At 41.1% G+C, this 26,467-nt stretch overlaps 1 protein-coding gene across 1 annotated transcript; it reads left to right on the forward strand.

Annotated features, from left to right (window-relative positions):
• Positions 1 to 12,720: 12,720 nt before the first annotated feature.
• On the forward strand, positions 12,721 to 22,542 carry LOC146638382 (plastin-3-like). The gene is made up of 16 exons (XM_085368086.1): positions 12,721 to 12,773; positions 15,054 to 15,140; positions 16,426 to 16,577; positions 16,820 to 16,949; positions 17,078 to 17,210; positions 17,290 to 17,371; positions 17,449 to 17,614; positions 18,018 to 18,157; positions 19,363 to 19,458; positions 19,711 to 19,897; positions 19,984 to 20,062; positions 20,153 to 20,267; positions 21,004 to 21,137; positions 21,373 to 21,496; positions 21,672 to 21,796; positions 21,960 to 22,542. Exons 2-16 carry the CDS (start codon positions 15,080 to 15,082, stop codon positions 22,090 to 22,092), a joined length of 1,857 nt encoding a protein of 618 aa, XP_085224212.1. The 5' UTR covers positions 12,721 to 12,773; positions 15,054 to 15,079; the 3' UTR covers positions 22,093 to 22,542.
• Positions 22,543 to 26,467: the final 3,925 nt, after the last annotated feature.

Consider the following 26,467-nt stretch of genomic DNA (forward strand, 5'->3'; position numbering starts at 1 on the left):
AAGGATTCCACTTCTTGTGTCTTGATTTTGACCCAGGTGTCGTCCACATATCTGTACCAGTGGCTGGGTACTCTTCCTTTGAAAGAACCAAGAGCCTTCCTTTCCACTTCCTCCATGTAAAGGTTGGCTACAATAGGTGACACGGGGGAGCCCATGGCACAGCCATGTTTTTGTCTGTAAAAGCCTTCGTTGTATTTGAAATATGTAGTGGTGAGGCAGAGGTCTAACAGTGTGCAAATCTGATCGGGTGTGAAGTTGGTCCTGTCCTCCAAGCAGCTGTCTTTTTGTAGTTGTTTTCTGACAGTCTCCACGGCCTCCGTGGTGGGTATGCAAGTGAAGAGAGAGACTACATCAAAGGACACCATGGTTTCATCTGGATCCAGGGTAAGTTTCTGGACCTTGTCGGTGAAGTCGGTGGAGTTCTTGATGTGGTGTGGGGTGTTCCCCACGAGAGGAGCAAGGATGGTAGCAAGGTGTTTAGCAATGTTATAAGTGGCTGAGTTTTATTTTAGTTGTTTTTAGTTCCTTCTATGCTATTTAATCTTATTTTTTTATTATATGGCTGTTTTAATTTTTTATGTATTATGTGTTTTATTGATTAATTTTTGCTGTTTTCCTTTATTCTCTTGTTTTTAACTTAGTTTCTGTACAGCACTTTGGTCCTGTGCTGGCTATTTTAAAGTGCGTTATAAATAAAACTGGGTTGGATTGCAGTAATTATCATAATTAGTATTATATTTATTTATTCTCATGACTTATTTTTATGATTATTATTTCGATTATTCGCGAGTGCTCTTGATGACACTAATGAATAGCTAACTGTGATTAAAAAGCCAATTAGAGAGACAATTAACTGAACATCATTATTAAAAGGGAATAGTAACAATAACAATACAGCGCTGTAATGTAACAAATAAATCACTCCCAGTTCTCACTTTTTCGGAGTATTATATGTTCTGTAACAACATGTTAGAACAGTGGTATCATGATATCCCTGGTCTCTTTCAAAAACACGGGACTATATAAAAGTTTAGGATATGAAGTATAAAATATAGTAAACAGTATAGTCATGAAGTATAGAATACTTCAGCCGACACCCTCTTTCCGTGTTGTCGTCCAAAAGGATCGTGCACATACTGCATGGACTTAGACAATACTATGTTGTCTGCGTGCTTTTAATATATTGTCATATTCAAATACATGTAAAGAGGAATGCCCACATGTGCATATCAAACCTGTATGGTACAGTTATGGGAAAATGTTTTAGGTGCCTGACATGTTAACCTTCATGTGTTTGATCAGTCCCTGCTCCATTCATCCAGATACAGACGACACAATGTGTCGCTGGATCATGATACCATCGTTCCTACAGACAGTGTATGCTTTCTCTACTGCAAGCTGCTATGGTGATTCTCATCTTTTGTGTGAGAGCCTGTGCTCTATTTTCCCCTAGGGATCAATAAAGTATTCTGATTCTGATAACAGGTGAACAGCATGTATTGGTTTGATTTAGGCTTTTAATCTGGGCCGCATTCCATTTGTGTGAGGGAGTTTTAGGACACACTGACATTGGATAACGCTGTCTGTCACTGCACCTGTGAATTTCCTGTCAAACAAAACGTCTTAAGTTACTTTTTGTTGTTTATGATAATTTTTAATTTCCAGCTTAGTGTGACATCTCATTTAAGCTCTGTGAACTCATGGCAGTGTAATGTAGCTTAATGGCTTACCACTGTTTACTCTGATTAACGTGCACCACAAAGACACCTGGCCACACAGCTGAGTAATACAATCCTTACGTGGATACACAGTGTGAGCTTCTGTTCGGTGTATCTGAACATGTGTTTAAAACAATCGATCCATCCTGCCAAAACTGCACAATGCTCAGTCAGTCGGCCTGTTCCTGACTCTCTCCCATCTCCTGCTTGTCCACATCTCTTTCTGTTTCCTTGTGTTTTTGTCAGTGTGTCTCACAGGCATTACTGGAGAGCAAACAACACTCAATTTGAGTGTGTTTGGCTTACTCACGTCCTTTCAGCGCTATCACATGAGCTGGCTGAGCAGCTTCCAGCTCAAATCCAAGGTTGTTGTGTGGCTCTGTGGTCTATGCTTCAACTACTTTTTCCTTTGTCATTTCAATTAGAATCATGGGCAATGTTTGAAGTTGTATTTGAAACAATTCAATATACATTATTATCTTATTATTGTGTAACATTACAAGGCACCAAAAACAAGGGCACTGTGTAGGGCCACACCTTTTACTCTTGCATGAATTGCAAAAAATCCTTCACTAACAATGGAAATGAAGGTGCCAGTTCAAAATGGGTACACTTTTCATTTTTGAAATGAATTCTAACAACAATTAAAGATGCTTTGACACTTTGTGACAACCAATCCCCCCATATGGTTGGTTGTCTCTATTGTTTCAGTAAAAAATGGTGGTAAAAAATAAAGTATAACTTTTTTTCAGACCAACACATCAGTGAGTTTAGACATGAATATCACCTGGTGCTCCTTCCATATAAACCTTTCATTTGAAGTAGTGATAATTTGTGTGAACTTTTCAATGTACAGTCCTGATCAAAAGTTTAAGTGCACTTGAAAAATGGCAAAAAAAATAAAATAAAATCATATATTGCATGTTTGGATCTTAACGGTTCCAAGCAGAGCTTCAACATGCAACAAGAAGAAATGGGAGTGAGACAAAACATTTTTTGAGCATGCAGTTTCCTGAAAACAATCAGATCAGAGGAACAAGCAGGATGGTCCAAAAGAGTGATGTTATTCTCCTGGAAGAAGTCCCTTGTCCTGCGGGCGCTGTGTGCTGTAGTGTTGTCCTGTTGATAAATCCAGTGGTTACCACACAGATGAGGGCCCTCAGTCATGAGGGATGCTCTGTGCAACATCTGGACACAGCCAGCAGCAGTTTGATGCCCCTGCACCTCCTGAAGCTCCATTGTTCAACTGAAGGAAAAAGCACCCCAGATCATTATAGCGCCTCCTCTACTGTGGCACCTAGAAAACATCTCAGGTGAGATCCGCTCGTCATGCCAGTAACAATGGAAACCATCAGGACCATCAAGGTTAATTTTTTTCTCATCAGAGAATCAAACTTTCTTCCATCTTTCAATGTCCCATGTTTGGTGTTCTCTTGCAAAGTCCAAACGGTCGGTTCTTTAGAGTCCAAGGAGACAAGGCCTTTGAAGCCCTTCAGTCTCACCAAGTGACAAGGCTGTCACTTGGTGTTCGCTCGCTCTGCGGTAGAGTATCACTTCCTGTTCCTGCTCAAACACAGTGGTGTTTCTGAGTAGCTTATTTGCTTAGCAATTTAATTAACAACTTTTAAATACATTCTTTTTCATAGTATAATCTTCACGTGCTTCATCCGAAGCACACTTTCTGTGTACTCACTACCTAATTTATAGCCAAAGTATTCACTCACTGTCTCTGTACTGTTTCGCTAGCTTAGCTTAGCTCGTAGCCGACTCGTTAGCACCATGGCTACTTCACCTGTCCCTCCTGCACTTTCTTGCTCATTGTGTCAGATGTTTAGTTACTCCTCGGCCTCCTTTAGCAGTAATGATATCTGTAACAAATGTAGCATATTTGCAGCTCTGGAGGCCAGGATTACTGAATTGGAGACTCGGCTTCGCACCCTTCATTCACCCATAGCTAGCCAGGGCCCTGTAGCTGGTGCAGCCGAAGATAGCGTAGGCCCCACTAGCTGTTCCCCAGCAGACCCCAAGCAGCTGGGGAAAGAGGGCGGCTGGGTCACGGTGAGGAGGAAGCATAGTCCTAAACAGAAGCCCCAGGTACACCACCCACCCGTTCATGTGTCTAACCGTTTTTCCCCACTCGGCGACACACCCGCCGGGGGTCAAACTCTGGTAATTGGTGATTCTGTTCTCAGACATGTGAAGCTAGAGACACCGGCAACCATAGTCAATTGTCTTCCAGGGGCCAGAGCAGGCGACATTGAAGGAAATTCAAAACTGCTGGCTCAGGATAAACGTAAATTCAGTAAGACCATAATTCACGTCGGCAGTAATGACACCCGGTTACGCCAATCGGAGGCCACTAAAATCAATATTGAATCGGTGTGCAACTTTGCCAAAACAATGTCGGACTCTGTAGTTTTCTCTGGTCCCCTCCCCAATCAGACCAGGAGTGACATGTTTAGCCGCATGTTCTCCTTAAATTGCTGGCTGTCTGAGTGGTGTCCCAGAAACGATGTGGGCTTCATAGATAATTGGCAAACCTTCTGGAGGAAACCTGGTCTTGTTAGGAGAGACGGCATCCATCCCACTTTGGATGGAGCAGCTCTCATTTGTAGAAATATGGACAAATTTATTAAACCCCCCAAAATATGACTATCCAGAGTTGGGACCAGGAAGCAGAGTTGCAGTCTTACACGCCGCTCTGCTTCTCTCCTCCTGCTACCCCCCCAAAAACCCATCTCCATAGAGACTGTGTCAGCTCCCAAACAGACAAAAAACAAACTAAAAACCAGCAACAAACAACTTAAACATAAACAATTACAAAGAAAGAACAATAAAGTATCCACATCTGAACCAAAGAGTAAAACAGTGAAATGTGGATTATTAAATATTAGGTCTCTCTCCTCCAAGTCTCTGTTAGTACATGACTTAATAATTGATCAACAAATTGATTTACTCTGCCTTACAGAAACCTGGTTGCAGCAGGATTATTATGTTAGTTTAAATGAATCAACACCCCCGAGTCATTCTAACTACCAGAAATCTCGAAGCACAGGCCGAGGTGGCGGTGTGGCAGCAATTTTTCACACCAGCCTATTAATTAACGAAAGACCAAGACAGACTTTTAATTCATTTGAAAGCCTGATGCTTAACATTGTCCACCCCAGCTGTGAAACTCAGAAACCAGTCTTACTTGTTGTCATCTATCGTCCACCTGGGCCTTACACAGAGTTTCTGTCTGATTTCTCAGACTTTATATCTAATTTAGTTCTGAGCTCAGATAAAATAATTATTGTGGGTGATTTTAACATCCATGTAGATGTTAAAAATGACAGCCTCAACATGGCATTTAATCTGTTATTAGACTCAATTGGTTTCTCTCAAAATGTAAAAGAACCCACCCACCACTTTAATCACACTCTAGATCTTGTTTTAACATATGGCATAGAAACTGAACATTTAACAGTGTTTCCTGAAAACCCTCTGCTGTCTGATCATTTCCTGATAACATTTACATTTACAATAATTGATTACACAGCGGTGGAGAGTAGACTTTATCACAGTAGATGTCTTTCTGAAAGCGCTGTAACTAAGAATATAATCCACCGACTGTTATCATCTTCAATGCCCTGTACCAACATAGAGCAGAGCAGCTATCTGAACGCTACCCCAACAGAGGTCGATCATCTTGTTAATAATTTCACCTCCTCACTACGTACGACTCTGGATACTGTAGCTCCTGTGAAAACTAAGGTCTCTAATCAGAAGTACCTGACTCCGTGGTATAATTCTCAAACACGTACCCTAAAGCAGATGACTCGTAATCTGGGGAGGAAATGGCGTGTCACAAATTTAGAGGATCATCATTTAGCCTGGAGAAATAGTTTGCTGCTTTATAAGAAAGCTTTATAAGAACAACCCCAGGTTTCTCTTCAGCACTGTAGCCAGGCTGACAAAAAGTCAGAGGTCTTGTGAGCCAACAATCCCTTTAACGTTAACTAGTAATGACTTCATGAACTTCTTCACAAATAAAATTTTTATCATTAGAGAAAAAATTACCAGTAATCATCCCACAGATGTAATATTATCTACAGCTACTCTTAGTACCATTGATGTTAAGTTAGACTCTTTTTCTCTAATTGATCTTTCTGAGTTAACTTCAATAATTACTTCCTCCAAGCCATCAACGTGTCTTTTAAACCCCATTCCTACAAAACTGCTCAAAGAAGTCCTGCCATTAATTAATTCTTCAATCTTAAATATGATCAACCTATCTCTAATGATCGGCTATGTACCACAGGCCTTCAAGCTAGCTGTAGTTAAACCTTTACTCAAAAAGCCATCTCTAGACCCAGCAGTCTTAGCTAATTATAGGCCAATCTCCAACCTTCCTTTCATATCAAAAATCCTTGAAAGAGTAGTTGTCAAACAGCTAACAGATCATCTGCAGAGGAATGGTTTATTTGAAGAGTTTCAGTCAGGTTTCAGAGCTCATCACAGCACAGAAACAGCTTTAGTGAAGGTTACAAATGATCTTCTTATGGCCTCTTACAGTGGACTCATCTCTGTGCTTGTCCTGCTAGACCTTAGTGCAGCATTCGATACTGTCGACCATAATATCCTATTAGAGCGATTAGAACATGCTGGAGGTATTACAGGTACTGCACTGCAGTGGTTTGTATCATATCTATCTAATAGACTCCAATTTGTTCATGTAAATGGAGAGTCCTCTTCACACACTGAGGTTAATTATGGAGTTCCACAGGGTTCAGTGCTAGGACCAATTCTGTTTACATTATACATGCTTCCCTTAGGCAGTATCATTAGAAGACATAGCATACATTTTCACTGCTATGCAGATGACACCCAGCTCTATCTGTCCATGAAGCCAGATAACACACACCAATTAGTTAAACTGCAGGAATGTCTTAAAGACGTAAAGACCTGGATGGCCGCTAACTTTCTGCTTCTTAATTCAGATCAAACTGAGGTTATTGTACTCGGCCCTGAAAATCTTAGAAATATGGTATCTAACCAGATTCTTACTCTGGATGGCGTTACCTTGGCCTCCAGTAACGCTGTGAGGAACCTTGGAGTCATTTTTGACCAGGACATGTCCTTCAATGCACATATTAAACAAATATGTAAGACTGCGTTCTTCCATTTGCGCAACATCTCTAAAATTAGAAATATCCTGTCTCAGAGTGACGCTGAAAAACTAGTTCATGCATTTATTACTTCCAGGCTGGACTACTGTAATTCATTATTATCAGGATGTCCAAAAAACTCACTGAAAAGCCTTCAGCTAATCCAAAATGCTGCAGCAAGAGTACTGACAGGGACTAGAAAGAGAGAGCAGATTTCTCCTGTTTTGGCTTCCCTTCATTGGCTTCCTGTTAAATCCAGAATTGAATTCAAAATCCTGCTCCTCACATACAAGGTCTTAAATAATCAGGCCCCATCTTATCTTAATGACCTTGTAGTACCATATCACCCTATTAGAGCACTTCGCTCTCGCTCTGCAGGCCTACTTGTTGCTCCTAGAGTATTTAAAAGTAGAATGGGAGGCAGAGCCTTCAGTTTTCAGGCCCCTCTTCTGTGGAACCAGCTTCCAGTTTGGACTCAGGAGACAGACACTATCTCTACTTTTAAGATTGGGCTTAAAACTTTCCTTTTTGCTAAAGCATATAGTTAGGGCTGGACCAGGTGACCCTGAATCCTCCCTTAGTTATGCTGTAATAGACATAGGCTGCCGGGGGATTCCCATGATGCATTGAGTTTTTCCTTTCCAGTCACCTTTCTCACTCACTATGTATTAACAGACCTCTCTGCATTGAATCATATCTGTTATTAACCTCTGTCTCTCTTCCACAGCATGTCTTTTATCCTGTCTTCCTTCTCTCACCCCAACCGGTCGCAGCAGATGGCCGCCCCTCCCTGAGCCTGGTTCTGCCGGAGGTTTCTTCCTGTTAAAAGGGAGTTTTTCCTTCCCACTGTCGCCAAAGTGCTTGCTCATAGGGGGTCATATGATTGTTGGGTTTTTCTCTGTATCTATAAAGCGCCTTGAGGCGACTTATGTTGTGATTTGGCGCTATATAAATAAAATTGAATTGAATTGAACTGATTGGATCCTCCGGCTCAGTGCTGGTGACATTTTTTGGGTCTTCCACTTGACCTTTTTTGTTCCATAACACTCAGGATCATTTAAGAAATTCCAAATAACCGTCTTACTGTGTCCGACCTCAGCAGTGCTGTGAGAGTGGACACAGCACTGACAGACCCCGCTCATGCAGTTCAACAACCCGACCACGTTCAAAAAGGGAACGTTTTTTTGCCTTTGCCATCAGAACGTCATAACAGCATGACTACTGATAGAAAATGACAATGAATCCACATTTTCGCACAGATTTGCACATGTGGTCCTAAACTTTTGATCAGCTGTAAAACAGCCCTGTTTCAGTTTAAGCCTTATTTTCAATAAACCGCACGCTCAATAAAACGATCTCTACTTTTAAGATTAGGCTTCGAACTTTCCTTTTTGATAAAGCATATAGTTAGGACTGGATCAGGTGACCCTGAATCCTCCCTTAGTTATGCTGCAATAGACGTAGGCTGCCGGGGATTCCCATGATGCACTGGGTTTTTCCTTTCCAGTCACCTTTCTTACTCACTGTGTTAATAGACCTCTCTGCATTGAATCATATCTGTTATTAATCTCTGTCTCTCTTCCACAGCATGTCTTTTATCCTGTCTTCCTTCTCTCACCCCAACCAATCACAGTAGATGGCCCCGTCCCTCCCTGAGCCTGGTTCTGCTGGAGGTTTCTTCCTGTTAAAAGGGAGTTTTTCCTTCCCACTGTCGCCAAAGTGCTTGCTCATAGGGGGTCATACGATTGTTGGGTTTTTCTCTGTATCTATTATTGTACGATCTACTGCACAATATAAAGCGCCTTGAGGCGACTGTTGTTGTGATTTGGTGCTGTATAAATAAAACTGAATTGAATTGAATTAAAATGGTTTGTCTCACTCCCATTTCTTCTTATTGCTGCACATTGACGCTCTATTTGGAACCTTGGAAACTTGGATCCAACCATGCAAAATATGATGTTTTTTGCCATTTTTCAAGTGGTCTGAAACTTTGATCGGGACTGTATAAGCAGTGAAATGTAGGAAGTTTCAGTGCTGATATAATCTATCCATTATTAAAGCCACAAAACACCTGAGAACAGATAAGAGCATTTGAAGCATTTCCATTAAAAAAATATCAGTAGTTCTTGGTATTTGTTAAAGACAAACAGCCTTTTTGTTTGTTTTTAACTTTTCCAGCACATAGTCTTGACAGTAGTAAATGGCCTGTATTTGTATTTGTATTATATAATACAAAAACAACAATAACAACAACTAGTGTGTTTTCCACAAAATGACCAAGGACCGACATGGACCGATTAGGTCAGACGTGTGATATCAACACAGTTTATAGCGGCCTCTCATGTGGCGATAACAAGCAATGGGACGACCAACCCACAAATTTCTATTCTAATAAGTCATTCTTTTATTACATATGAACACAGAACCAACGATAAAATGCAAAGTTGAAAAGAGTTTTCAAACGACAATAATTCTGTTTTAAAAATGTAGAACAGAGCCTGCTCAGCACTGCCTTTGCTCCCTGTGTAAGTTCATGTTGTGGCTGCTGGACTGGGGTCAGTATGCACTCAGCTATAACATCACTCTAGGTGCTAGCTTTGCATTTGCATGCTGTCTGTGCGGATGCTTGCAAAGAGCTTGTGTTGTGTCAGCAGTATAAGGCAGTTGTTTCTGTCCTGGATGCAATTTACACTTTACCATCACCTTCTTGTTCTTTTATGCAATAAATAAAGGTTTTGTCCATATCTGCACTCCTCAAAATCCATAAATTTTCCTCCTCCTCCTGGCACCAAACCAAGATCAACTGATCGTAGTTGTGGCTGGAGTCAGAGCATATGATCTGGACCAACTTCAACAGGGTGGCATTTGGCTTTTATTTAAAAATATATGTATTAAAAAATGTAGTCACTTATGAGCAGCTGTGCTTCCAAACTTAAATAATAAATCAGTACACTCAGGCACCTTTACAGGCTACACAACAGATTTAAAGAAAAACGAGTGAGTTTGAACGAGATTATAAACAGGTATGCATAATTACAAATACATGCATAGTACAATGCAAATGCACTTGTGCCTTAGACTGCAATGTGTACAGGGCAGGAGAGATGCTTCCTCTATAGCTGCAGAAGTGATTCAGTGAACTCAACACACACACACAATGATAGTTGGAGCTAAGTTGTGAACACAGAATGTACTCAACACATTTCCTATGATTTTGGAGTCTTTCAGTGAGAACATAGTTACAAAGCTGGAGCACAGGCTGATAATTGACCTTTCGTTTTTAGTTCCAATGAAACATGAGGGGATGCTTCAAAAAGTCTGCCTTCCAGAGGCCGATCCACTCCAACACCAGTGTCCTCTTTAGCCATGAACGTTATCACAGTTGTTGCAAATGCACTAAGCCGCTGTTAGCTGCTTAACTTGAGCTTGAACTGCAGTAACTTAACTATAGTTTATTATTACTTTGGTTGTAAAGGTATATTAGTAGAAATCAGCTGAGGTGGCACAGTGACCTTTCTGGATGCTCCTTTTTCTGCCAAAGCCCTTTTATAACCACAACACTGAATAAAAAGGATCTTTGCTATTTATTGATGTCAATTAAAGACAAATCCCCAGGCCAGCTGGAGGAGATTTTTTTGTTTTGTTAAAAGACGACTCAATATATCCAAGCTTTGGCAAACAGAGCTCATTCTCTATGACAATCAGGTTCAATCGCACAGTGTTTTGTGCACAAGCCAGTGCGGTCTAATCCAGCACTCATTAGTCTAGTATAAGGTTACAAAAACGACTAGACACTGGTTTCAGTTTACTTTTGCATCACTGGATTCATTCATTACAATAACAGCCATGAATTGCATCCCTTCTCTGTGTGGCTTTTTGGAAATGTCTCGCTCAGTGTCTGGCACAATCAAGGAATTGTGACAGTTCTGACAAGATGAAACACATCAGTCCACTGAGGGAGAGAGACATCACAGAGCAGGGGGAGGAAGGAAAGGTATGAGAAGAGTAGGAATGGGAAGAGGAGCAGGAGGAATTCCTACATGTACGGACTGGTAGGAGCAGCAGGGCTCTGACTGTTTACACATATTGTTTTAGAAAATGTAATAACCTGTAGAATAATCTGAAGCAGACTATAATTTAAAAATAAGCACATGACTGATGGTGATGCATATTAGAATTTGAGATTGATATAATGAGTTTACTATCTCATTGGACCATTTTGTTGGCTATTACTTACTGTGGGAGATCGTGGCTCAAGAGTTGGGAGTTCGCCTTGTAATCGGAAGGTTGCCGGTTCGAGCCCCGGCTCAGACAGTCTCGGTCGTTGTGTCCTTGGGCAAGACACTTCACCCGTTCCCTGCTGGTGGTGGTCAGAGGGCCCGGTGGCGCCAGTGTCCGGCAGCCTCCCCTCTGTCGGTGCGCCCCAGGGTGGCTGTGGCTACAATGTAGCTTGCCATCACCAGTGTGTGAATGGGTGGATGACTGGATATGTAAAGTGCTTTGGGGTCCTTAGGGACTAGTAAAAGCACAGGCCACTTACCATGGCATTTACCATGGCCATTTACCATTTTACTTTGGATTCATGCTGCCCAAACAAAGAAACTTTTCTGGCATTCTTGATAGAGTGTATGTTTTATTTATTTTATGTTTTATACTAAAGTTTCTTCTGCTTATCTGCACATAGCAGTTACATGTGAGTTGAGTTTAAATAAACATTTGCCAATGATGTTCTTTCAGTGGCACATAGGTGTGGCAACTGCTTTGATATTAATTTAACGATTACAAAAACTTTACTAATGCTGGCTAACAGTAGCTAACAGTAGCTAAAGGCAGCAGTGTTTACAGACAGAAAAGTCTAGGATATCTTCAAAATGTATCACTGTAAATAGATGTGGAGACTTTGAGATAAACATGGACTAACAGCCTACTGTCACTATGAAGAGTGAGATGAGAAGGTAAGAAGAGAGAATTCTGTTAGTGGTGAGATTTGACACACTACTTTAATTTAGAAATTTTACAGTTACACTTATATTATGAGCACTTTATGTAGCCAAGATAGCACCAAGATAGCACTTTCTAACGGGGTATTCACAGATTTTGAATAAGTTGCTCAGTTTGAGTTTCTTTTCAAATAAATACTCCCACATATGTGAACCAATGAGGAACATTTACACTATTAAAAGCTCAAAAGTATCCTTTGAAGGCAACATGCCGCCTTTCACAACCTAGTGCTTACCTTTGTTTACATGTTTACATGTACAATATATTGATATATGTTTTCATTTAAATAATCTAGAAATTTTTCTTACTCTACCGTTAAACATACCAAAAATTCCCTTATTAAGTAAAAGGTTGTAAGTGGTTGTTAAATAAGTTATCAAAGCTGTGAAAAGATGCCAGATATGAGACCTGCTTCCAGATGGATTATAGTTAGTGTTAATGTAAATAGGCTAAAATTGTTAGAACTACTTACATTAGTTTATATATAATGTATTTCAAGTCTGCCCATCAAAGAGTTTATTGTTTGAAGTTGAGAAACACAAGCTATTAATGCTAATTAAGCTACTGTTAGTGTTACTACATTTTATTTGTTTAGCATTACATATCAGTTGGCCATAAGTGAGTCTTCGTGTTTCTCTCTGTTTCATTAGTGCAGAATTTTATGTTCTTGGTAAATTTCGCCATTGTCTCCGAAGAACACCACAGACAGTGTTTTCTTTTGCTTGGTGCTCAACATGACCGCGGGCATGAGGAGGAGGCTTGGTTAAGGGAAAGGGTGGCGCCGAGGGGGCGGAGCGGCTCCCTTCTCCGGGCGGCGTCAGCAGAAGAAAACGGGACAGAGGGGCAGAGCCAGGCCGACAGAGAGATTGGTTTCCCCGGGTGATTTTGCCCCATCCGCCGACTACAGGTAAGCACAATGAGAGTTTCAGGGCGTTTTCTCGTGACTAATGACAGGAGGTAAAGACTTTTATGCATCGGAAGAAAACAATTTAAAACTCACTGCGACACATCAGCTGTCCGTCCATTCACCTAGAAATCACATTTTACAGCTTATGTGGGGATGCTTGTAGAGACTGTATTCAATAATATTTTAAACATATGCTAAAATACGCAGTATTTGTGGGTTAGATGGCTCATGGTATGCACACATGGTAGTTAAGCAAAATGTCACCTTGTGTATTACTTTTATTCTTATTTCATGACTTTGTCTTCTTGGAATACTATATAACTTCTAAGTTACGTATATTATTACAGCATATTGTGCGTTACTTGCAGCCTGTCTGATAAAACTCCCACTCAGGCCTCAGCCACACCGTTAATAGACGTGAAAGTGGCTTTTTCTTTCAGTGAGTGCTAGAATGTGATTGGCAGACGGTGCAGCAGCAGCGGCCGGACGAAGTGCGTCGTCACACTGAGCATGTGCCAGGCTTTATAAGCTATGAACATCATTCATGTGCGCGGGCTCTGCCTAATCTATCTGCAGTACAAATTGCATGCAGACAGCCAGACTTTTACAGCGGGCTGCAGTGCTGTTCAGTCAGTGTCACGTCTCACAACAGAGGGGCAATTTTGAGGTGGTCGGTTTGTCCAAATAATAGTCCCCCCCCCCCCCCCCCCCCCCCCCAACACACACACACACACACACACACACACACACACACACACACACACACTAATAATAATACTCATAAAAGGATTTGGATTTATTGGCAAGGACACGTCCATCTGAAGGTCTGATCTTCCCAAAGCAGTGACACCTGGTGGCGGCATGATATGTACATTTCCTATAAACTGAGTATTGTGAACGAGTTGCTACACAATTAAAATGTTTAGATCATAATACGATATTTTCGAAATAATCCGAATCACATTTTTTGCCTTTAAAAGCCTAAAAACCTGTGAAATCTAGCTTGTAAAATCAAAATTAAAAAACAGCAACACTTTTTAAATACCTCTATGCTGTTTGCACCAGTTCAAAGCAGTAGTGTGATGTGCACATATTTGGGCTGGTTTGCGTTAGGAGAGATGCTTTTCCTTTCTTTATTCAAATAACCGTGGGTATAGCTAACTGCCGTCTGATCACCACTGTTGTCTTTTTAAAGGGGCATTTTTGTTTCTAGTTTTTATAGAGATATTAGAAGGCTTGTATTCAAGTGCCTGTATCCATGTGTATCTGGTTGAGAAACCACTGTTTGCATATTCACGCTCAGCTTTGCCTGTTAATTTGTTTGTCATGCTGTAACATGATCAGGGTGCATGAGAGATTTTTGTTTCAAGAGATGCAGCCCTAATAGGAGCTCAGTTTTTGGAAAAAAAAAAACCTTATTGAGTGAGAAAACTGTTAAAACTCATTTATTATATAAATATTTTTTAATAAATGTATTAATATAAATATGTATTTGTATGCATGTAATTAATTTCTAGTTCAATTTCTGTTATTACCGCAGCCCACCTGCAGTACCTGTGTGGTCCACCAGGGCCCCACACTTTGATAGTCACTGGCCTATTGGATGGCTGTACGAAATGATCCCTAATAACATTTAATATTTTTGGTATCATTGCTGGAAAATTTCACATTGAAAATGGAAATTGGTGCCAGCTGCATATTTGGAGCCGCTCTGCTGGACAACCTGTGTCATTACAACAAGCTTCTTGTCTTCTATTTCTAGCTGCTTTCAATAATGATATTAGTGTATGGCTATTATACCACTCAGGCTCTATGCTGTCATGTACACTGACATGCCATTTCATTAGTTACACCTGTTAAGTACTGAGTTGGACCCCCTTTAACTTTCAACGCTGCCTTTATTCTTCATGGCATATAGATTCAACAAGGTGCTGGAAGCGTGCCTCAGAGATTTTGGTCCATATAATAATGGATTGCATTTATATAGCGCTTTTCGGGGCCCTCAAAGCACTTTACAATTCCACTATTCATTCACTTTCATATTCAAACACTGGTGGAGGCAGCTACAGTTGTAGCCACAGCTGCCCTGGGGCAGACTGACAGAAGCGAGGCTGCCATATCGCACTGAAGGGCGAACTGAAGCACTGCAGCCAGTTCAGTCACAATGCATGCATAAGAAATCTGCATTTTATAAGCCTTTTATGGTCATTACTCCTGATGCTCTGTGCGATGTGTCCGGAGTTGGTACGCAGCACTTACACGCATCATTTGCCTGTGTAGGTGTCAGGTGTCTCACAGGTGTCGGAATGTCAAAGTCTTTCAGTGCCGAGGAGATGGCGGAGATAAAGGAGGCCTTTAACAAAGTGGGTGAGTAAAAATGTGTGTGTTTGTGTGTGTTCGTTCACATTGCAGAAAACTATGAATTAGCCACTTATTTTTGACTGTGTGGTGTACATGACTGTGAAAAGTGCCTCTTTGTGCACGCCTGTGTACGTGTGCAGGATCTGGCAGACAGAAGCTTTGATACGCCTACATTCCCATTATTGTCTAAAGCAGCGATCCCCAACCCCCGGGTCACGGACCGTTAGCGGGCCGTGAGAGTTTGGTACCGGGCTGCGAGAGTTGAAGCTCAGGTGTGAAATTGATGATTTTCAGGGTTTTTAACGCTAACTCGGTTTCACTGGGTCTTTTTTCCCATTTTTTTGGTACCAGGCCGCACAGAAAAAATAAAAAACTTACTAGTGCACGATCAACTGTCTTTTCTTTTAAAAATAATCTGAGTGTTACTTCCCATTCACAAAAGACCCACGAACTGCTTTAAAAGCTTTAAAAGTATGTTCGAGACATCAACTACTTTGGATAAAAGTCATGGCAGAATATTCCAAGATTGCCACAACAGCACACACACACTACCTGTGTGAAGCGGGGTTTTCTGCGGTTCCAGCTACCAAAACAAAATTGCGGAGCAGGCTGAGCATAAGCAACACACTTCAGGTGTCATTGTCTCCCCTCTCATTGATTTAGCATTATGGTGAATTATATATTTTCATGTTCTTTATAAATGTTTTGTAGTCGTGCGTCTTATTTTGAAAGAAATATTTACGCGTTACCATAGCGACCAGAGAGCATTAAGGGGCAGAGAGGAGGATGTTACTCTCAATGTTGTTGGTGCATTTCAGGAGGACGCTGCTAATAAAGTTACACAATTACACAGTGAATTTGCTTATTATTAATAAATTTACAAAATAGCACAGTTTTTGTCTTGGTCGTATCATTTTATTTGGTTGTATTTATCTGCGACACCTTAAAGGCCGGTCCGTGAAAATATTGTCTGACATTAAACTGTCCGTGGAGCAAAAAAGGACCGCTGCACTAAAGGAGCAATTCAGTAAATTTTACTCCAGAAAAGTTGGAACACTGTGTAACGTAAGAAGAGAAAAGAATGCCATGATTTGCACATCATTTCAATGGAAAATACTACAGAGTAAACATAAGCTGAGACTTTAGGGCACTGACTCTTAGCATGTCACAATGGCAGCACTTTAAATCTCGCCCTGCATATCTGGAAAACTGTAAATAAAGAAATAAAGAGTAGAAGTTTAAGCTTAAGTAAAGTTCTCTTTCATTTCCTGTCTTGACACACCACGTGTAGATGCGGATGGCAATGGGTACATCTCCTCCACCGAACTTGGCAATCTCTTCCGAGAGGTTGGCTGTCCTGTCCCGGGATACCAGCTCAGACAACTCCTCCAGAAGCTGGATCTGAACAACGACAGCAAAATTGAATTATCAGAGTTCGAGGCTGTAGGTAACACTAGTTAACTAACTGTAGTAATTCACAGCTTTACTAACAGTTTACTCACAGCAGCCAAAAAAGTAAACATGTTACATAAAAATCTGTTTATATACTAATGTACTGTAAAGAAAGGCAAAGTACCATAACATATTAAGTGATAAATGACTTATATTGGTTAATATCTTGACAAATATACAGTAACCATGGTTTGATTGTCTGTAAGTTAGCGTGTGTTTGCATATATATTCAGCTCTTTAAGGAACTCAAGGACGACCGCATAGCCCAGAGTTTCAGGAAAGCTCTCAACAAGAAAGAAGGCATTGTAGCCATCGGGGGCACCAGCGAGCTCTCAAGTGCAGGAACTCAACATTCGATCTCTGGTTAGTAACGCCATATATAATATGTGTGGTGTCACCGCCTGGTGGAGTCAGAGAACTCTCTGATCAAACAGCCTCAGGTTTTAGTCGTCGCAGAAACAGATCTGACACTTGGCTTTGTCGTATTTCAGAGCAGGAGCGCTTCGCCTTTGCCAACTACCTCAACTCGGCTTTGGAGAAAGATCCCGACTGTCAGCACGTTCTCCCCATCAACCCCAACACCGAGGATCTGTTTAAAGCTGTCGGAGATGGCATCATGCTCTGGTAAAGCAGTTTTCTTTAGACGCTGTTTGTCACGTTCAGGCAGTGCGCTAAGATGCTTCCCTCACGCTCACTGTTTCAGTAAACTCATCAACCTATCTGTGCCTGACACCATCGACGAGAGAACCATCAACAAAAAGAAACTGACTCCTTTCACCAAACAGGTCAGTTGGTTCCCTTTCACATCTTAATCGTGTGCTGGCTTAATGCGATTTAACCCTTGACCCTTCATATCCTACAGGAGAATCTGAACTTGGCTCTGAATTCTGCTTCAGCCATCGGGTGCCAGGTCGTCAACATCGGAGCTCAAGATCTGAAGGAGGGGAAACCTCATCTAGTGCTCGGGCTCCTCTGGCAGATTATCAAGATAGGGCTGTTTGCCGATATCGAGCTGAGCCGCAATGAAGGTGGAGCACAGATAGATTTGCAGATAGATTTGTCTGTGGAGAGGGAATTTTGCAAACATGCAAAAAGTAAAACACAATTTAAAGGGGACCCATTATTTGTTTTCCTATATTTTCTATCATTTCACTTCCTGGCCACAAAAAAGTGACTCACTGTAAAATGTCACATTGACCCGCCTTTAGCTCTTCACTAAGCTTATGCAGTGTCACTACATTTACTTCTATCCAAAGCTGCACTGACTTCTTTGACAAAATCTGAACCCTCTGTGACAGTTTGAGCCCAGTGAATCCCAGATAAAAAGGAGAGTCCCAGGATCAGAACATGGAAGTTTATATAGCAGTTGTCCTTTAAATACATGCTGGAGTTTAGTTTAGGCACCAGAGTCATTCCTCTCTCTCTGTATAGCTATTGCAGCGTTGCTAGAGGAAGGTGAGAGTCTGGAGGAACTGATGAAGCTCAGTCCTGAAGAGCTGCTGCTCCGCTGGGTCAATTTCCATTTAAAGAAAGTCGGGATGAAGATATCAAACTTTTCTGCTGATGTTAAGGTAAGAAAATGTAACCAGTCGCTTCACTGTTTGCTATTAGAGACTGAATCCTTATTTGATCTTTTACAGATGTTGGGTCACAATTAAAAAAAATCACATTCTCTTCAGGGTAATATGCCTGTGACAGTATAAACACTTCATTCATGGGTTGTAGCTCTGACACACGGGCGTTTGAATAGTTGCTTAGATTAAACATTAAACTAGAATATTTAAATGATGAGGGCAGAATATGCACAAATAGTCCCTGTGAAACAGAAGAACGTTTGTTTTCCACTCATGGCTCTGTTTGAGTTCACATATCTGATATCGTCATGTCAGGCTAAACACAGCTACCTGCTTTTCTCTGAGCTTTCTCTTCATGAGGGACAGCCAATCAGAGGGAAGCTGGCTAAAGGGGAGGGACGTTTTAAAGACAGAGGATAGTTTGTTTCAGGTAGAGGATGAACTGATTGTCTCCACCAAAGCCCAGCATAAGCAAAATAATTATAGGTCAAATTAAATAGATCAGCGGTCCCCAACCCCCAGAGTCGTTTGGTACCGGGGCGCAAGAGTTGAGGCTCGGGTGTGAAATTTATGGTTTTGGGGTTTTTTTATCTTTATTTTGTATCGTATTTATCGTTAACTCGGTTTTCCTGGGTCTTTTCCCGTTTGTTATGAATAAATCTTCTTTTTTTGGTACCGGTGCTGTTTTCATTTTGTTGTGCTTATCCGCGACACCTTATCCGCAACATAAACTGGTCCGTGGTGCAAAAAAGGTTGGGGACGGCTGAAATAGATGTTCAGTAAAATATTAAAAAGCAAAGGCAGGTTGGCTCTGCAGTTGGCTGCAATTAACTGTATTCTGCTTTCATATAAAAATTTGTAAATGCACTTTTATTTTTGCACACATTTACACACATTAAACACACATTTACATTTATTTTGCATGAGTATTGTCACATATTGCAACAACACATAATGCTATTGAAATCAACCCTGAATAAATGAATAAATGTCACTCAAAATTCATGTTTACTCTCAAAATGCTGACTTTAACTAATCAAACTACGCTAAGTACAAGTAGAATATAAATATTACATTTAATTGAATTTTACTCCTTCATGTTTGTTGAGGGTGAAGAATCTTTTTTTTAGCGCTGGGAATAAACATGAGCGCAGTCTGACACGGGTCTGTCTCTGCCTTTGTGCACTTCTGTTCCCACGCAGGACTCCAAGGCCTACTTCCACCTGCTCGAGCAGATCGCCCCAGATGGCAGCAAAGAGGATGTTCCCCATGTTAACATTGAAATGAGCGGTCTATATGTGAGTTTGCTTGAAAGGCAGCATGTCGTTTGCCTTGTAGATTCTTTGTTTGTAGTGCTGTTCTAGTCAGGCCTAACCCTTCATACACACCCTGCATACACACACACACAGTAGAAAAATGCCCCAGTGATGTCAGAGAAAATGGTTCAATTTCTTTATTTGAACGCTTGAAAACTGAGAACTAATACAGAGGATGAATCTGTCATTTAAATACATGCATATCACACGCCTCTGTGCCTGTGTGTGTCACAGGAGCAGGATCTGGTAAAGAGAGCAGAGTGCATGCTGCAGCAGGCCAACCGTCTGGGCTGCAGGCAGTTTGTCACTGCCACCGATGTTGTGAGTGGAAACTCTAAGCTCAACATGGCCTTCGTGGCGACCCTTTTCAACAAACACCCGGCTCTCACTAAACCAGAGAACCAAGAGTGGATTGTGGAGAGTAAGCATGGATGAGCATTTCCTTTCTCGCTCCTGTAGTCGCTGAGGTAAGATCCTGTGGCTGACTCTGTCTTTCACGATCTCCAGGTGAGACCAGGGAGGAGAGAACTTTCAGGAACTGGATGAACTCTCTCGGCGTCTCTCCAAATGTTCATCATATCTATGGGTCAGTGTGCGATCTGTACCGTTTAGCAACACTCTGATATGTATTTTACATGTGCATGTTCACCTCACACGCCACTGTGTGTGTGTACAGTGATCTGCAGAATGCCATAGTGATTCTGCAACTTTATGAAAAGATTATGGTTCCAGTGGAATGGGACAAAGTCAATCGCCCTCCATTCAAAGCAGGAGGAGGCCACTTAAAAAAGGTAAATACACAAACTGCTTCATTCAAAGAACAGTTTTTAATAAAAGATGTTCACGTGGAAACGACACATACACATTTAATGGGTGTGTATGATGCTCATTTCCAGCTCCATATATTTATGCCTTAGATTGGGTCTTGGTGGAGCACCTTGTTTTGTTTCACACTCGACACACATTCTTCCCGTCTCTTTAAGACAACCGTTTTCTTATTGGCTGCCCCTCATACAGAGACAGTCTAGTCAGCAGATGTATGGAGCTTGTACGCTGACAGTCTAAGCTTAGGTGATCATATTAAGGACATCTTACTCACAGCGATGACAGCCAAGAATAGAAAAACTGTCTTAGTGTTTAGATCAGCCTGAAAGCTGAACTTATGACTCGTGAAATATATTAAAAAATGTTGCAATGTGTAAAACGTTAGTAAAAACAGAATGTATCCAGAATGTATCCATCCATCAACAACATTAACAAATCTCATAAATCCATATTTTACTCACAGTAGAATTTAGAAAAAACTGCATCTACAGATTGACCTTTTTAGTATTATTATTTAAAATGGTAATCTACTCTTTTTAAACATTTGATATGTTTTCTACTATAAATTAAATGTGGCTTTTGAAATTTGCAATGTTTTGTTTGTGTGCGTGTAAAAACTAGGATTCCCAAAAAAGTTGGGACAGTGTATAAAGTGTAAACAACAAGGTGCAGATCCCAAAAATGTCTTTCTGCGCACTGCAGATTGAAAACTGTAACTACGCCGTGCAGCTGGGGAAGCAAAAAGCCGGGTTTTTCCTGGTGGGGATTGGTGGACAGGACCTGTACGACGGAAACCCTACTCTAACCCTGGCACTGGTGTGGCAGCTGATGAGGAGGTGATTTTCTTTTGATTCCTATGTTGGGTTTGCAGTACAATCGAGGACAGATAGGGGGTACTGCTGTTTCAGGATGGAAACCGAAAAAGTCAGAGCTCTCTCACCAAGTTCATCGAGTTTAATGCACTGAGCTGTTATGATGAGACACATCGGTGCACTGATGATTAAAAACACCGGGGCTTATGGGAAATATAGTGCTCAGTAACGAGGCTAATATTCTCACATCCACATGCAGGTACACGTTAAATGTCCTCAAAGACCTTGGACATGGAGAAGTTGCTGGAGATGATGTGATCATTTCCTGGGTCAACAAGACTTTGTCTGGCGCTGGCAAGACTTCCTCTATAAAAAGCTTCAAGGTAAAAAGTTACACTTTGCCAGAGAAAGTATGCATTCATTACACAAACTAGCCAATTACTAGTGTAATGTGAGATATTTTCACATGTATATTCTGTTTTGTCATTGTGGATTATTGCTTGTGAAGAGTGAAAGACCAGCTGTGGATGTGTGATGCTTGTGTGCTCTTCTGTTTAGGACAAAATAATCAGTAGCAGTCTGCCAGTTCTCGACCTGATTGATGCCATCCAGCCGCAGAGTGTCAACTTTGAGCTGGTTAAAAAGGAAAATCTGTCAGAGGAAGACAAACTGAACAATGCCAAGTAATCACCTCTGCTGCTCCGTTTGTTTCCAGTAGTTACTGGGCTTTTGTATTTCATTACATTGCTATCTAGAACCTTAGCTGGCAGTGGGGCATTCTGATTATTACATCAACGTTGTGATGATGAGGTGATACACTCTAATTACCATCCTTCCTTTCTCCAGGTATGCCGTCTCCATGGCGAGGAAGATTGGTGCCAAAGTCTACGCCCTGCCTGAAGACCTGGTAGAAGTCAACCCCAAAATGGTGATGACCATCTTCGCCTGCCTGATGGGGAGAGGGATGAAGAAAGCTTAAAGGAGACACGCTTGCACCTAAAGACAAACAGACACACGTGTAGTGGGCATAGATGTACTGCGTTGTTGTTTTATGTGGTTATTCTGAGCTAACCAAAACAGAGTGAATCCAATCTGAGTGTAAACAGTAAAGTGCAGTAAAGTGGGACTTCTTTAACGGCTACATGATATAAAGGTTGAGGTTTGGTTTGGGGCTTTTCTTTGGATCTCATTTTACGATCGTTTACGAGGTGATCATCGTCTGTGCTGCTCGCTGAGATGAATCTAATAGAGCGCTGACTATCACAGGGTCTGAGCCATGCATGCTAGGACTGTGCGAAGGGGAAACCTGTTAAGAAAATATGAAATTGTGTCTTTATGTTTGTCTTTAAGTTATGACACGTGGCAAATATTCAAAAACAACTACTTCACATCTCACATAGAAGCACCTAATGCTGCCTTTCCTCCATTCCTGAACATATTTAACATTTTCTCAGCTGCTTTTTCCTCTCAACTTCCCATGTGTCAGTTATTGTTCTCGAGCCATAATAATCTTTCATGTATATGACCAAAGCTGTGCTACATTATAGGCAGATAATATATTCACAGAATATAAAACTGAAACCTGTTTTAACCTTCAATGTCTATTAAATGCTTTGACTAGGATTTTTAACCCAGAACAGCACATCTGTAGTGCTTTTTTCTAGCGCTTTGTCTGTAGACGGTCTGTTCCAGCATAACACTTGAATTCAGTAGCTCTGCTTTTGCTGCCATGATGACTGCAATAAACAACCTCAAAGGTTTAGTCCTGGATTAATTTAAAGTCATGCGAGCAATACTTTCAATGTGTTGTGTGCACAATTACGTCTGTTATGGTAAACAATAAAATCTTTTTTCATATATTATCTAGTTTTGTGTTCTGTGTGATTTGTTCTGTTGCCGTTTCAAGCGTGTTATTGCAACAACCACACATTTACTTACTGAACAGAACCAATAGCAGTCATTCATTTCCATTTCCTTAAATATTATTATTGAGATTTTGCTTCCATCACGTAGCAAATAGCACGATGTTATATTTATTTGTATTTAGCAATTAAAGACTGTTTTACATTTAATTGATGGCACAGCTGAGGCTACTCTGAATTTTCTTGGTCTACTGAAACAGGATATCATGGATAAATGTAAGTTTCATTTTTAAGAGAACTCAGACTCCTGACAGGGACTAGAAAGAGAGAGCATATTTCTCCTGTTTTGGCTTCCCTTCATTGGCTTCCTGTTAAATCCAGAATTGAATTCAAAATCCTGCTCCTCACATACAAGGTCTTAAATAATCAGGCCCCATCTTATCTTAATGACCTTGTAGTACCATATCACCCTATTAGAGCACTTCGCTCTCGCTCTGCAGGCCTACTTGTTGTTCCTAGAGTATTTAAAAGTAGAATGGGAGGGAGAGCCTTCAGTTTTCAGGCTCCTCTTCTGTGGAACCAGCTTCCAGTTTGGATTCAGGAGACAGACACTATCTCTACTTTCAAGATTAGGCTTCAAACTTTCCTTTTTGGTAACGCATATAGTTAGGGCTGGACCAGGTGACCCTGAATCCTCCCTTAGTTATGCTGCAATAGACGTAGGCTGCCGGGGGATTCCCATGATGCATTGAGTTTTTCCTTTCCAGTCACCTTTCTCACTCACTATGTGTTAACAGACCTCTCTGCATTGAATCATATCTGTTATTAACCTCTGTCTCTCTTCCACAGCATGTCTTTATCCTGTCTTCCTTCTCTCACCCCAACCAATCACAGTAGATGGCCCCGCCCCTCCCTGAGCCTGGTTCTGCTGGAGGTTTCTTCCTGGTAAAAGGGAGTTTTTCCTTCCCACTGTCGCCAAAGTGCTTGCTCATAGGGGGTCATATGATTGTTGGGTTTTTCTTTGTATCTATTATTGTACGATCTACTGTACAATATAAAGCACCTTGAGGCGACTGTTGTTGTGATTTGGCGCTGTATGGTAAATGGCCTGTATTTGTATAGTGCTTTACACGTCCAGTCATCCACCCATTCACACACTATATAAATAAAATTGAATTGAATTATACATACCAGTCATTTCTTTTATGTATGTGTGTGCTGCTTAAGTATTACATCAAAGAATTGGCTTTAACTTCAGTCAGTCTGCTCAGCAAACAGCAGCAGGTTAATCCAAATCTTCTACTGGGTTGGGGGGTGGGGGGGGTGGGGGGGTGGACTCATGCTTGAGAAACTTTGAGATGATCTGAGCTCTGTGACGTTGATCGTTATCTGAAGATGCATACACTGTGGTTATAAAGGGATGGACATGGTCAGCAACAGTACTCGGGTAGGCTGTGCGATTTATGCTCAATACTCCCAAAGTGTGCCAAGAAAGCATCAGCCCACACCGTTACACCACCACTACCTGCCAGAAGCACTGATAGAAGGCAGCATGAAGTTGCAGCAAATGAGCAGACTCATCAGAGCAGGCAACCCTTTTCCAATCTACTGTTGTCCAGTTTTGGTGAGCATGTGTGAAATGTGGCATCAATGTACAGTACTGTTTTTACCTGACAGGAGCGGCAGCTGGTGTGTATTGTGCTGCTGTCGCCCATCTGCTTACATTGTTGCCCATTCAGAGGTGCTCTTCTGCATGGCTTGGTTGTTTTTGAGTTACTGTTGCCCTCCTGTCAGCTTGAAGCAGACTGGCCGTCTCCTCTGACTGCTGGGATCCACAAGTTATTTTTGCCAGAAGAACTGCTGCACACTGCATATTTCCTCTTCTCTCTGTAAACACTAGAGAGGGTTGTGTGGGAAAATCCCAGCAGATCACAGACCAGCCTGTGTGATACCATCAACCACGCCACATTTAAAGTTGTTTAAATCACTTTTCTTCCTCATTCTGATGCTCAAACCGAACTTCAGTGTGTTTCCTGTACAATCATGCCAAAAATTCATTGGGTTGCTGCCCTGGGATTGGCTGATTAGATTCACATTAGCCAATAGTTGAGCAGTTGGTCCTAAGAAAGTGGCCATTTTACTTATGTTTATATTTAGGACTCAAGGACTAAAGAAGTTTATTGTCATTTCATATGGTGTTACCCAGCCTGAAACAAAATGCTGTTTCTCACCAGCCTCTACAGTGCAATAAGCAATACAGTTTAAAAGAATAAGTTTAAAAAAGAGCAGTAAAAAAAAGGCATAAATAGCATAAGATCTAAGTTCTAAAACAAACTCCAGTCACATGTCACATTCGTTTGGGTAGATAGCAGCAGTCCTTTCACAGAAGTCCTTTCACAGATTTAATATAATGATTACAAATGATTTCCATAAACTTTGCAGAAACTATCAGGACGCAGTTACGGCTGGCTTGTAAGGCTGGAACACAACAACCATTTACTCTCTAATGAAGGTCATAGTCATCAATCCATTCATCCATTCTGCTTATCCTTATCAGGATCACGGGGAGGCTCCTGAAGCTCATATATTACCCAATATTGAAAGCACAAAACCAAAAAGGAACAGCAACCTAACACAAAGGCCAGATTGCTGCTTTACGAGGGACCGTAAAGGAGCAGAAAGAGCCGAGGCAGAAGCCACTATACTACATCTATCATCAGGGGGCGGGTCCTAGGCCTCAAAAACACGAATCACAGCCAAATGTATGCACAGACAAGCAAACAATAGCAGTGCTAGCGATCCATAACCTTGTTTTAACTAATTTTACATACAGCCTGCTTTGATCTTAAGTGGGCCGGACCAGTGAAAATCTTTCTGTCAGTGTGAAGACTTTTAGCTAAACACTTAATCCCTGAGATGTCTTAATATTGTTATTGTACATGTACAACAATTAGTAAATGCTTTTTAAAATAGAATAAAATTGTAGGTTATTATGTGGCAGGTAGTGGAAAAACTGTAACTTTTTCCATTGAATTGTTTATCTATCTATTTGGTGTAGTGTGAAAGTCTTTGTCAACAGGAAATCTGTCAAATTTATGAAAAAACTGTTTAAAGTTCAAAACCCATGCACTCCTTCACATTTTCCAAAGCCTTCGAGCTGCCCAGGTTGGAATTCTTCGCTGAGCTGATTCTGGTCCCCGGGCCTTATGTTTGATGCCCCTGAGAGTGTTAAATACAAGTTCAGAGTTATCTGAAGCAAAAAGGAGCTAAGCTGTGATTTACAGACAAAGCATTATGTTAAAATGTGTTAAGACACTGATGAGAACCGACATTATATTTGATTTGCTATTTTGCTAAAATGACAGGCAGAATCCATCAAGGGTTTAAGTGATGTTTTCAGTGGAGGCAGCGTGCACAGTAGCATGACCTAACATGGGTGGAATGCAGGTAGCATTAACTTTATTGAATATACAGCAAGGTGACTATCTCCAG

This window comes from Diplotaxodon limnothrissa, linkage group LG2 (assembly GCF_057381915.1).
Source record: "Diplotaxodon limnothrissa isolate DT_005_m linkage group LG2, D_limnothrissa_male_GT1.1, whole genome shotgun sequence".
In the NCBI taxonomy this organism is placed as follows: Eukaryota; Metazoa; Chordata; class Actinopteri; order Cichliformes; family Cichlidae; genus Diplotaxodon; species Diplotaxodon limnothrissa.